This window comes from Oncorhynchus mykiss, chromosome 3, assembly GCF_013265735.2.
Source record: "Oncorhynchus mykiss isolate Arlee chromosome 3, USDA_OmykA_1.1, whole genome shotgun sequence".
NCBI lineage: Eukaryota > Metazoa > Chordata > Actinopteri > Salmoniformes > Salmonidae > Oncorhynchus > Oncorhynchus mykiss.
In genome coordinates this window covers 69,118,100-69,132,231 of record NC_048567.1, presented here as the reverse complement: position 1 = coordinate 69,132,231, position 14,132 = coordinate 69,118,100, and the positions used below count along the sequence as shown (strand labels likewise).

General features: G+C 51.5%; 1 protein-coding gene across 1 annotated transcript in view; it reads right to left on the bottom strand.

Moving 5' to 3' along the window:
• LOC110504559 (unconventional myosin-XVI) overlaps positions 1 to 14,132 on the bottom strand; it is a 223,858-nt gene that overhangs the window by 34,161 nt on the left and 175,565 nt on the right. The window contains exons 29-32 of the mRNA XM_036975024.1: positions 13,270 to 13,366; positions 12,937 to 13,198; positions 4,889 to 5,256; positions 3,472 to 4,770 (exon numbers count right to left, since the gene is read on the bottom strand). Coding sequence (XP_036830919.1) covers positions 3,472 to 4,770; positions 4,889 to 5,256; positions 12,937 to 13,198; positions 13,270 to 13,366 — 2,026 coding nt within the window. The remainder of the gene's footprint in view (positions 1 to 3,471; positions 4,771 to 4,888; positions 5,257 to 12,936; positions 13,199 to 13,269; positions 13,367 to 14,132) is intronic.

The following is a 14,132-nucleotide window of genomic DNA, read 5'->3' as shown; positions in this document are numbered from 1 at the left end:
CTGAATGTCCTTTAGGTGCTGGACCATACTTGATACATACAAGAAACTGTTGAGTGGGAAAAACCCAGAAGCGTTGCAGTTCTTAACACACTCAAACCACTGCACCTGGCACCTGCTACCATACCCTGTTCAAAGGCACTTAAATATTTTGTCTTGCCCATTCACCCTCTGAATGGCACACATAGACAATCCAAAATCATAGATTTCATCTGAATTCACCTGGTCAGTCTGTCATTGAAAGATGTTCCTAGTGTACACTAAGTGTATAGTCTTGTGAGTGTGCATTGAGTCAGCGCAAGATAGTGTCAGAACAGATATTCCACGTAACCATTAATTAACTATTTAGCAGTCTAATGGCTATTTAGCGGTCTAATGGCTATTTAGCAGTCTAATGGCTATTTAGCGGTCTAATGGCTATTTAGCAGTCTAATGGCTATTTAGCGGTCTAATGGCTATTTAGCAGTCTTATGGCTATTTAGCGGTCTTATGGCTATTTAGCAGTCTTATGACTATTTAGCAGTCTTATGGTTATTTAGCGGTCTTATGGCTATTTAGCGGTCTTATGGCTATTTAACAGTCTTATGGCTATTTAGCGGTCTAATGGCTATTTAGCGGTCTTATGGCTATTTAGCGGTCTTATGGCTATTTAGCAGTCTTATGGCTATTTAGCGGTCTTATGACTATTTAGCAGTCTTATGGCTATTTAGCGGTCTAATGGCTATTTAGCAGTCTTATGGCTATTTAGCGGTCCAATGGCTATTTAGCGGTCTTATGGCTATTTAGCAGTCTTATGGCTATTTAGCAGTCTAATGGCTATTTAGCGGTCTTATGGCTATTTAGCAGTCTTATGACAATTTAGCAGTCTTATGACTATTTAGCAGTCTTCAGTCTTATGGTCTTATGGTAAGTCGTTAGTGATGTGTGCGCCAAGGAACTTGAAGCTCTCAATCCGCGCCACTACAGCCCCATCGATCTCGTACATGTTTTGGAACACTGTGACCTAGTGCAGCTCTAGTGTTGACCCTCTCCATTGATATGAGTGATACATACTTCTGCTCTTCTTCTCCAAAGGTGAGGTCCTGCTTCACCGGTACTAAGGGGCCTACATATGCTGCTCTGCATGCACTATACAGGCACTAAACACAGATAGAGCTACATAACATATGTATGGCTACTGTAAAGTGAGTGAGTGAGTGAGTGAGTGAGAGAGAGAGAGAGAGAGAGAGAGAGAGAGAGAGTGTGTGTGTGTGTGTGTGTGTGTGTGTGTGTGTGTGTGTGTGTGTGTGTGTGTGTGTGTGTGTGTGTGTGTGTGTGTGTGTGTGTGTGTGTGTGTGTGTGTGTGTGTGTGTGTGTGTGTGTGTGTGTGTGTGTGTGTGTGTGTGTGTGTGTGTGTAAATAAGAGAGCGAGACGAGGGACACCTGAGTCCTATTTATCAGCCTGATTCCTCCCTGCCATATGTAAACTGGGACTTGCATGCGTAGTGACATTTGGTGAAATTGCCTTTCTAAAGTCATCTCTTAACTTCATCAGTGGAAGGGACGGCTGTGACCGGAGCATCTGTTCCCCTTCAGAGGCGTGGAACCCCAGATCAATTCCCATCTTGTTGTTACTGTACCGTTCCAGAATGAAATGGAATATTCCAAGCTGGGGTATGATTGGTATATAGCTGTGATATTTAGGTGATATTGGATGTTAGATTCCCAGCAAACATCATATCTCGGATGAGATTGAGTCTATATGAATGATTTTAATTATCTTATATGAGGTTAGATTGGGGTCTGGTAGAGAGAGTACCTGTGTATGACAGAGTGGCTCCCTCCCCAGCTCCAGTTAACACCTAATAATCATAATCTAGTCTTTGTGTCTCAATGCCTATAGACACCTGTTTAATATTAGCTCATCTACCCTTTGTTACTCCATATGATCTAACCCAAAGAAGGTGTTTTAATATCAGATTTATACATTGTGATGACATGATTATGTGATTGTGTTGTCATTGATTTATTAGTTAGATTTCATCCTACATCACATCAGAGTTTGATAATGGTTGAGATTCCTTTTCATTGTTTGCACTATTGTACTGTACAGTAGCATCAGCATCAGTGTGTGGGTGGGTGTCATGCCGTACAAGCATTACACGTTCAACTGAGACGTCCTGTCGCTTAATTAAGACAAGTGTGATTACATGTGGGAAGGAGTGACATATCTTTCACAATCTGAAGATGGGAAATCACCCTCTCTACTCCTCCTCCTCGCTCCTGAAATTAATTCATTTAAATTCAATTCAAAGGCTTTTTTTGGCATGGGAAACGTGTTTACATTGCCAAAGCAAGAGAAACAGGCAGTAAACAAAAGTGAAATAAAAAATAAAAAATTAACAGTAAAACATTGCACTCACAAATGTTTTAAAGGAATAGAGACATTTAAAATGTTATATTATGGCTATGTACGGTGTTATAACGATGTGCAAATAGTTGAAGTACAAAAGGGAAGAATAAATAAACATAAATATGGGTTGAATTTACAATGGTGTTTGTTCTTCACTGGTTGCCCTTTTCTCGTGGCAACAGGACACAAATCTTGCTGCTGTGATGGCACATTTCGGAGTTAATCAAAATCGGGTTTGTTTTCAAATTCTTTGTGGGTCTGTGTAATTTGAGGGAAATAAGTGTCTCTAACATGGTCATACATTTGGTAGGAGGTTAGGAAGTTCCACCTCATTTTGTGGACAGTGTGCACACAGCCTGTCTTCTCTTGAGAGCCAGGTCTGCCTACAACGGCTTTTCTCAATAGCAAGGCTATGCTCACTGAGCCTATGCATAGTCAAAGCTTTCCTTAAGTTTTGGTCAGTCACTATGTTCAGGTATTCTGCCACTGTGTAATCTCTGTTTAGGGCCAAATAGCATTCCAGTTTGCTCAGTTTTTTTGGTAAATTCTTTCCAATGTGCTAAGTATAGTATAGTTTTCTCGTGATTTGGTTAGGTCTAATTGTGTTGCTGTTCTTGGGGTCTGTGCGGTCTGTTTGTGTTTGTGAACAGAGCCCCAGGACCAGCTTGCTTAGGGGACTCTTCTCCAGGTTAATTTCTCTGTAGGTGATGGCTTTGTTATGAAAGGTTTGGGAATCGCTTCCTTTTGGGTGGTTGTAGAAATAGGCACTTTTAAGGATTTTTATAATTAGCAGGTATCGGTATTTTGTTCTGCATACATTATTTGGAATTTGCCTCTGTTGTGATGTATTCATGTCTTCATCACCTCAGAGTTTAGCAACACACACTTGCACACACACACACATACGTGCACACACACAAAGACACACAAAGACATACAAAGACAAAGTTCTGGGGTTGTCTGGGTCAAATGTGTGTGTGTGTGTGTGTGTGCATGGTCAGGGGGTGTATGAGACACTGTGTGTAGGAATTCACAGAGGTAAAGGTCATCTGTGTATGTGTGTGTGTTACATTGTGACTCACCTCCCTCCCTCATCTTGCGTCCTGTAGTGGTCTTCTTGAGCAGGCTGCGTCCAGAGCTGAACAGGGTGTTGAGCTCATCCAGGGCTGGCTGAGGGCTGGTCAGGGGTCTCCCGTTGGCTGGGTTGAACAGCAGGGGCGAGGATGAGCAGGAGTGGGCACGGCGCGGCTCTGGGCGGGTGGACTTGGCCGGAGAGTAGGGAGGGGGCTTGTCCCCCGCAGCCCTATGAGATGAGGAGGCGTAAGAGGGCTTGGGAGAGTCCAAGCCGCCCCCACCTGTGATAGAAGCAGCCCGGGTAAGGGAGAGTATGCTGGACTCTGGGGGGAAGGGAAAGTGGGAGGGGGGGCGATAGGGGGGGGGCAGGGCATTGGCGGGAGGAGGGGGAGGCGGAGGGGTGAGGGGAGGATTGGGCTTGTCTGGGAGGAGGACGGAAAGAGAGGGGGAGGAGTCAGCGCGCTGGCGGTAGTACTGAGGTGAGAGGGGGCTGTCTGGGCCGGCGTAGTTCAGATTGGACTCAAACACAGGCAGCTTCTTCACCTCCAGAGGGGTGAGGGGCGACTCGTCAGACGCAGGGGAACAGGTGACAGGGGAGGGGGGGAACACCAGGAGAGGGGGGCGGTGGGTGAGCAGGTTGGGGAATGGTGCAGGGATGTCACACCCTCCTTCTTTACTATGAGGGGGCTTGCTGTTTCCTCCGGCGGCAGATGTTTGGGCCTCCATGGTAGTAGATACACCCCCCAGCCCTGCCCTCTTCCCCTCTCCACTCTGAGAGGGAGACAAGCCCAACCCTAACCCCCCTAACATCAACCCTAACGCCTCCAGCTTCCCAGCTGCCTTCGCCGCAGCAACTGCCCCTCCCACAGGAAGTCCCGCCTCCTCGGGAAGGAAGTATTTCATCTCCTCGTAGACGGCCTCGGTGTCTCCCTGCTCGGGGCTGTCGGGGGGGTCCTGGTAACTCCCTCCCAGACTGTAACTCCTGCCCTGAGCCCCCACCATCTCTATGTACACATCCTCCTCATCCTGGTTATGGTGCAGGCTCAGTGTCGCCCCCTGTGGGCCGTCCACAGACGCTGCACGCTGTATCAGCCCTCTCAGACACCCCATACCCCCTAGCCCTCCAGTGCGGGACAGCAGGGCCAGTTTGACATCAGCGGGGCGGAGCTGGAGGAGGTTAAAGCCGGCAGCGTTGATCTCTTCATAGGAGCCAGTGAGCTTGGTGTTGGGGTTCCTCTTGGGCTTGGGAGGAGGCACCTTCCTCATGGTTGTGTAGTCATCACTGTGGGGTCGCGGCTTGGACAGAGCTGGGGAGGGGAGAGATGAGAGGAGAAACAGTTCACAACAGTCACACTGACAGCTGTGTTTTGGGCTACATAGAGGCTAAGGTAATGATAGTTGGTGTGTTGTGGTGTATATATGCACCATCCGTAGGTGACAGCTGTGTTTTGGGGGGGCTCCCTGCAGGGGACCCATAGCCATCAGGAGTGGGGCTCTCTCTCGGGGGTCCCAGGGTCAGTCCGGCACTGACCGCCTCGTAGGACGCACTCAGACGAGTGCTGGGGTCCCGCTTGGGTTTAGGGGGAGGCTGTTTCCGTGGTGATGCCAGGCCTCCCCCATCGTCAGTGGTATGGGCCGCCTGTTGAAGGGCCGGTCTGATGGATGGGCCATGGCTGGAATGTACCAAGTTCTCTATAGCCAGGGGGATGGGCACTGAGCTGGAGCGGAAGTGGCGGATATTCCGTCTCCCCCCATTGACAGAACCGTCTTGGTTTCTCCTCTTCTCCACAACCCTACATGGGAAATCAGATTGAGAAATAAAGTTTTTTCTCCCCATTTCCACAAGTCTTTCTCTCTCTCTATTTCTCTAAATCACTCTCTTCCTCTCCATCCCACTTTCTGTCTATTTCTATTTCCTATCTCCATCCCTCCTCCCTCTTTCCTTTAAACCTCATGATGGACAAACACACCTTCTGTTGATATTTGATCCTGGTTCCAACCAAACATAATAAGATATATTTTCCTTGAGAGCAACAACAATAAGATAATTACTTTCCATCTACAAATCCAGATTAAGTGAGTTATTCCCATCATATCATCCACAGACTCCACTCAAATGTATGGCTGCATCATCTGTCATGCAACAAATGCATTCTAAAGAGGCTGGGGGATAAAGAGTGGAAACTCTATGGATTATTTAAATGTATAAGTCTAATCGGCTTGCTGTAATATGATAATGTGATATTCACTCTGCTCTGTAGGTTGATATTTCCTTCTCCAATCTGGAGGAAGCCATCTGTTGGTCCCTCTGGACCAGGTGGAGGGGGGGTTGTGTTTGTCTGTAAAGTGTGAGAGAGATAGTGTGTCTGTGTCTGTGTGTTTGTTTGTCCGTGTGTGTGTGTGTGGGTTGGTTGGTTCTTATATCATTGTGGGGACCTAAAAAGTCCCCAGAAGAAGAGTCCTCTCAAGGATAGTTAAACAAGGAAAATTCTCCCTCGTGGAGACATGTCCCACGTCCCCATGAGGACAAAGGCTATTTTAAATGTAGTGGTTAGGTTTAGAAAAAGGTAAAGATAAGGGGTTAGTGGTTAGGGAAAATATGATTTTGAATGAAAATTAATTTTAGGTCCCCACGAGGATAGAATAACATAACATAACGTGTGTGTGTATATGGAGGGCCTTTAGAGCCTGAAGAGGTTTCCGACTGACTTTGGTAAGAGTGGGAGTAGCGTAGTAATCTGGAATGGGACACTCCCACAGGGATCCCAGAGACACAATACCATCCACCCCTCCACCTCCCTCACCCATATCCCCCATCCACCCCTCCACCTCCCTCACCCATATCCCCCATCCACCCCTCCACCTCCCTCACCCATATCCCCCTTCCACCCCTCCACCTCCCTCACCCATATCCCCCTTCCACCTCTCTACACACACCCTCCCTCACCCATATCCCCCTTCCACCCCTCCACCTCCCTCACCCATATCCCCCATCCACCCCTCCACCTCCCTCACCCATATCCCCCTTCCACCCCTCCACCTCCCTCGCCCATATCCCCCTTCCACCCCTCCACCTCCCTCGCCCATATCCCCCTTCCACCCCTCCACCTCCCTCGCCCATATCCCCCTTCCACCCCTCCACCTCCCTCACCCATATCCCCCTTCCACCCCTCCACCTCCCTCGCCCATATCCCCCTTCCACCCCTCCACCTCCCTCGCCCATATCCCCCTTCCACCCCTCCACCTCCCTCACCCATATCCCCCTTCCACCTCTCTACACACACCCTCCCTCACCCATATCCCCCTTCCACCCCTCCACCTCCCTCGCCCATATCCCCCTTCCACCCCTCCACCTCCCTCACCCATATCCCCCTTCCACCCCTCCACCTCCCTCACCCATATCCCCCTTCCACCCCTCCACCTCCCTCACCCATATCCCCCTTCCACCCCTCCACCTCCCTCACCCATATCCCCCTTCCACCCCTCCACCTCCCTCGCCCATATCCCCCTTCCACCCCTCCACCTCCCTCACCCATATCCCCCTTCCACCCCTCCACCTCCCTCACCCATATCCCCCTTCCACCCCTCCACCTCCCTCGCCCATATCCCCCTTCCACCCCTCCACCTCCCTCACCCATATCCCCCTTCCACCCCTCCACCTCCCTCACCCATATCCCCCTTCCACCCCTCCACCTCCCTCACCCATATCCCCCTTCCACCCCTCCACCTCCCTCACCCATATCCCCCTTCCACCCCTCCACCTCCCTCACCCATATCCCCCTTCCACCCCTCCACCTCCCTCACCCATATCCCCCTTCCACCCCTCCACCTCCCTCACCCATATCCCCCTTCCACCCCTCCACCTCCCTCACCAATATCCCCCTTCCACCTCTCTACACACACCCTCCCTCACCCATATCCCCCTTCCACCCCTCCACCTCCCTCGCCCATATCCCCCTTCCACCCCTCTACACACACCCTCCCTCACCCATATCCCCCTTCCACCTCTCTACACACACCCTCCCTCACCCATATCCCCCTTCCACCCCTCCACCTCCCTCACCCATATCCCCCTTCCACCCCTCCACCTCCCTCACCCATATCCCCCTTCCACCCCTCCACCTCCCTCACCCATATCCCCCTTCCACCCCTCCACCTCCCTCGCCCATATCCCCCTTCCACCCCTCCACCTCCCTCACCCATATCCCCCTTCCACCCCTCCACCTCCCTCACCCATATCCCCCTTCCACCCCTCCACCTCCCTCGCCCATATCCCCCTTCCACCCCTCTACACACACCCTCCCTCACCCATATCCCCCTTCCACCCCTCCACCTCCCTCGCCCATATCCCCCTTCCACCCCTCTACACACACCCTCCCTCACCCATATCCCCCTTCCACCCCTCCACCTCCCTCACCCATATCCCCCTTCCACCCCTCCACCTCCCTCACCCATATCCCCCTTCCACCCCTCCACCTCCCTCGCCCATATCCCCCTTCCACCCCTCTACATACACCCTCCCTCACCCATATCCCCCTTCCACCCCTCCACCTCCCTCGCCCATATCCCCCTTCCACCCCTCTACACACACCCTCCCTCACCCATATCCCCCTTCCACCCCTCCACCTCCCTCACCCATATCCCCCTTCCACCCCTCCACCTCCCTCACCCATATCCCCCTTCCACCCCTCCACCTCCCTCGCCCATATCCCCCTTCCACCTCTCTACACACACCCTCCCTCACCCATATCCACCTTCCACCTCTCTACACACACCCTCCTTCACCCATATCCCCCTTTCACCTCTCTACACACACCCTCCCTCACCCATATCCACCTTCCACCTCTCTACACACACCCTCCCTCACCCATATCCCCCTTCCACCTCTCTACACACACCCTCCTTCACCCATATCCCCCTTTCACCTCTCTACACACACCCTCCCTCACCCATATCCACCTTCCACCTCTCTACACACACCCTCCTTCACCCATATCCCCCTTCCACCCCTCCACCTCCCTCGCCCATATCCCCCTTCCACCCCTCCACCTCCCTCACCCATATCCCCCTTCCACCCCTCCACCTCCCTCACCCATATCCCCCTTCCACCCCTCCACCTCCCTCGCCCATATCCCCCTTCCACCCCTCCACCTCCCTCACCCATATCCCCCTTCCACCCCTCCACCTCCCTCACCCATATCCCCCTTCCACCCCTCCACCTCCCTCACCCATATCCCCCTTCCACCCCTCCACCTCCCTCACCCATATCCCCCTTCCACCCCTCCACCTCCCTCGCCCATATCCCCCTTCCACCTCTCTACACACACCCTCCCTCACCCACATCCCCCTTCCACCTCTCTACACACACCCTCCCTCACCCATATCCCCCTTCCACCTCTCTACACACACCCTCCCTCACCCACATCCCCCTTCCACCTCTCTACACACACCCTCCCTCACCCACATCCCCCTTCCACCTCTTTACACACACCCTCCCTCACCCATATCCACCTTCCACCTCTCTACACACACCCTCCTTCACCCATATCCCCCTTTCACCTCTCTACACACACTCTCCCTAACCCATATCCCCCTTCCACCTCTCTACACACAACATCCCTCACCAATATCCCCCTTCCAACTCTCTACACACACCCTCCCTCACCCATATCCCCCTTCCACCTCTCGACACACACCCTCCTTCACCCATATCCCCCATCCCCTCCCTACACACACCCTCCCTCACCCATATCCCCCTTCCACCTCTCTACATACACCCTCCCTCACTCACCCACATCCCCCTTCCATCACTCTACACACACCCTCCCTCATCCTTATTCCCCTTCCCCCTTTCTACACACCCTCCCTCACACATATCCCCCTTCCACCCCTCCACCTCCCTCACCCATATCCCCCTTCCACCCCTCCACCTCCCTCACCCATATCCCCCTTCCACCCCTCCACCTCCCTCGCCCATATCCCCCTTCCACCTCTCTACACACACCCTCCCTCACCCATATCCACCTTCCACCTCTCTACACACACCCTCCTTCACCCATATCCCCCTTTCACCTCTCTACACACACCCTCCCTCACCCATATCCACCTTCCACCTCTCTACACACACCCTCCCTCACCCATATCCCCCTTCCACCTCTCTACACACACCCTCCTTCACCCATATCCCCCTTTCACCTCTCTACACACACCCTCCCTCACCCATATCCACCTTCCACCTCTCTACACACACCCTCCTTCACCCATATCCCCCTTCCACCCCTCCACCTCCCTCGCCCATATCCCCCTTCCACCCCTCCACCTCCCTCACCCATATCCCCCTTCCACCCCTCCACCTCCCTCACCCATATCCCCCTTCCACCCCTCCACCTCCCTCGCCCATATCCCCCTTCCACCCCTCCACCTCCCTCACCCATATCCCCCTTCCACCCCTCCACCTCCCTCACCCATATCCCCCTTCCACCCCTCCACCTCCCTCACCCATATCCCCCTTCCACCCCTCCACCTCCCTCACCCATATCCCCCTTCCACCCCTCCACCTCCCTCGCCCATATCCCCCTTCCACCTCTCTACACACACCCTCCCTCACCCACATCCCCCTTCCACCTCTCTACACACACCCTCCCTCACCCATATCCCCCTTCCACCTCTCTACACACACCCTCCCTCACCCACATCCCCCTTCCACCTCTCTACACACACCCTCCCTCACCCACATCCCCCTTCCACCTCTCTACACACACCCTCCCTCACCCATATCCACCTTCCACCTCTCTACACACACCCTCCTTCACCCATATCCCCCTTTCACCTCTCTACACACACTCTCCCTAACCCATATCCCCCTTCCACCTCTCTACACACAACATCCCTCACCAATATCCCCCTTCCAACTCTCTACACACACCCTCCCTCACCCATATCCCCCTTCCACCTCTCGACACACACCCTCCTTCACCCATATCCCCCATCCCCTCCCTACACACACCCTCCCTCACCCATATCCCCCTTCCATCTCTCTACATACACCCTCCCTCACTCACCCACATCCCCCTTCCATCACTCTACACACACCCTCCCTCATCCTTATTCCCCTTCCCCCTTTCTACACACCCTCCCTCACCCATATCCCCCTTCCACCTCTCTACACACACCCTCCCTCACCCATATCCCCCTTCCACCTCTCTACACACACCGTCCCTCACCCACATCCCCCTTCCACCTCTCTACACACACCCTCCCTCCCTCCCCTCACCCACATCCCCCTTCCATCACTTTACACACACCCTCCCTCACCCATTTCCCCCTTCCACCTCTCTACACACACCCTCCCTCACCCATATCCCCCTTCCACCTCTCTACACACACCCTCCCTCACCCACATCCCTCTTCCACCTCTCTACACACACCCTCCCTCATCCATATTCCCCTTCCCCCTCTCTACACACCCTCCTTCACCCATATCCCCCTCCCCCTCTCCATACACCCTCCCTCATCCATATTTCCCTTGCCCCTCTCCACACACCATCCTTCACCCGTATCCCCCTCCCCCACTCCACACACCCCCTCCTCACCTGTTAACCCGTCCTAATGCTGATGACAGTATTAGTGTGTGTGGGAGAGAAAATTACTCTTGAGAGGGAGGAGGAGAAGGAGGAGGAAGGAAAGGGGGGATTACCAATGACATCCTGACCCCTTCTCCCTTCTGTATCTCCCTCTCCTTCCTCCCTGCTCTCTCCCCCCCTCTCAATATCTCCCTCCCAAGCCCCCATCTTCCAGTTTCTGTCCCAGTAGCAGATGTCCTGTTAGCATACAAGGGCACATGGAGGACAGAAGCACAGGTAAGAGTGTTGTGTGTATGTGTGGGTCTCTGTTTTTGTGTTTCCTCTCTCTGCAGGATGTACACCCCCAATGTTAAATTACATTTTAAAACACAATTAGACTTTCAGCTGTTCTGGCCAATTGGAGGCTTATCTCTGTCCGATTAGCATGTTCAGAAGGAATACAGGAATACATTCTAAAATGACAGCCTCTCTCATTCTTTAGTCCCTACACTGGAAAAGCATTGTGGGCCCGTCTTACAATTCAAAACAATGGTTGCCATGCCAACTACAAGCTATATAAAGTGTAAATCAAAGTCCACTGACACCAGGAAAGGATAGTCTGACGTCTCACTGTGACATGGATACAGCTCTGAGACCACCACCCCCGGGGGACGCATAGCCTGAACACGCACCTCCGCACAATTCCCAACCAACGCGGCTCCGGTACGAGTTCTCTATTTATTTGAATGCATTGACAGTTGTGGCAACAGTTGGAGAAATTGTGCTGAGAATTCGAAAAGAATGAAAAGCAACGGTCAAATATTCTTCAACACTTGTGTGTACATGTACACATTCTGGACTATGATTTTACACAGCTGCTACTTGCTGCTACTTGCTGTGTATTATCTATTTATAGTCACTTTACCTACATATACACATTACCTCGACTAACCTGTACCCCTAACTACATGTACACATTACCTCAACTAACCTGTACACCTACCTACATGTACAATTTACCTCAACTAACCTGTACCCTAACCTACATGTACACATGACCTCAACTAACCTGTACCCCTACCTACATGTACACATTACCACATGTACACATTACCTCAACTAACCTGTACCCCTACCTACATGTACACATTACCTCAACTAACCTATACCCCTACCTACATGTACACATTACCTCAACTAACCTGTACCCCTACCTACATGTACACATTACCTCCACTAACCTGTAACCCTTACCTACATGTACACATGACCTCCACTAACCTGTAACCCCGCTTATTGACTAGTTACCAGTTCCCCCTGTATATAGCCTCAATATTGTTATTTTACTGTTTAACTTTTTATTTTACTTTTAACTTTAATTAATTTAGTAAATATTTTCTTAACTTCATTTCTTGAACAGCATAGTTTGTTAAGGTCTTGTAAGTAAGCATTTCAGCTCTACACCTTTTATATTCAGCACATTTGACAAATAAAATTGGATTGTATTTGATAACCTTGAATGCGCTGCAGCTATAGGCCAGTGTAGGCTTGGGGACAGTGCTGAAACATTAACACATGCTGATGTTTAACTCATTATCCTATCAATCATAATATGGAATTATAGTCACCAACCAGCACAGGCTCAATGACACCATAACTCACACATCACATGACACACACACTGTACACACACTGTACACACACTATACTCACACTGTACACACACCTTGTGACCTCTACATCTCTATGGTATCTATGGTGGATTGGGTGAGTTACTTACAGCCACAGAATATAGTCTAAATTCAATCCATTATCATTGTATTACATCATACTATTAGCTTCAAATCAAAGGAGAAACCCAAAACCACAAGGAGCGACTTCTCTACGAGGGCGAAAGCGGTGGTCTATTACCTTTTGGGGGTGTCCTCCTCTTCGCCAACTGGCTCGGGCCTCTCACCGAGGGGCGGACTGTTGCTGTGTGACCCGTTGCCATGGCAGCGCTGGTGGTTGCTCTCGCGGGCGATGTCAGAGGCGTTCTGGATGACCAGGTGGTCGTAGGTGCATAGGCCCTGGTCTTCTGCCCCCTGGAGGAACCTCTGGATACTGCAGTCCTCAGTCGGCTGGGACGACAGTCTATGGCGCACACGCTTCCTGGCCAGCCAGCCACGGATCACTGACAGAGGATAGGGGGAAAGAGAGGGGTTAATAACACACAGACACACACAGGGATGCAAGTTGTTGTACCTTTCTGGCAGATGATGATCTTCCTGTGTAGTTGGTGGCAGCGGTCGTTGAGCTGGTCAGCTTGCCAGTACCTCAGAAATACCTTACTGCTGCTCATCTGAGACAGAGAGAGACAGAGAGAGAGAGAGAGAGAGAGAGAGAGAGAGAGAGAGAGAGAGAGAGAGAGAGAGAGAGAGAGAGAGAGAGAGAGAGAGAGAGAGAGAGAGAGAGAGAGAGAGAGAGAGAGAGAGAGAGAGAGAGAGAGAGAGAGAGAGAGAGAGAGAGAGAGAGAGAGAGAGAGAGAGAGAGAGAGAGAGAGAGAGAGAGAGAGAGAGAGAGAGAGAGAGAGAGAGAGAGAGAGAGAGAGAGACACACAGAGAGACACAGAGAGACACAGAGAGACACAGAGAGAGGGAAAGAGAGAGACACAGAGAGACACAGAGAGAGGGAAAGAGAGAGACACAGAGAGAGGGAAAGAGAGAGACACAGAGAGACACAGAGAGAGGGAAAGAGAGAGACACAGAGAGACACAGAGAGAGGGAAAGAGAGAGACACAGAGAGACACAGAGAGAGGGAAAGAGAGTGAGAGAGAGAGGGAAAGGGAGAGGGAGAAACAGAGGCAGAGCGAAAGAGAGAGACAGATAGAGAGAGAGACAGAAAGAGAGAGAGACAGAGACAGAAAGAGAGAGAAAGAGAGAAAGAGACCGAGAGGGAGAGGGAGCGAGACAGAAACAGAGACAGAGAGGGGGAGAGAGGGAGAGGGAAAGAGGGAGAGAGGGAGAGAGAGTGAGAGACAGATGTATAAAAAAACTAAAACATCTAAACAAGAGGAATTGGTGACATATGGACAACCCATTTTAAAACACTCTACAACATCGTTCAAA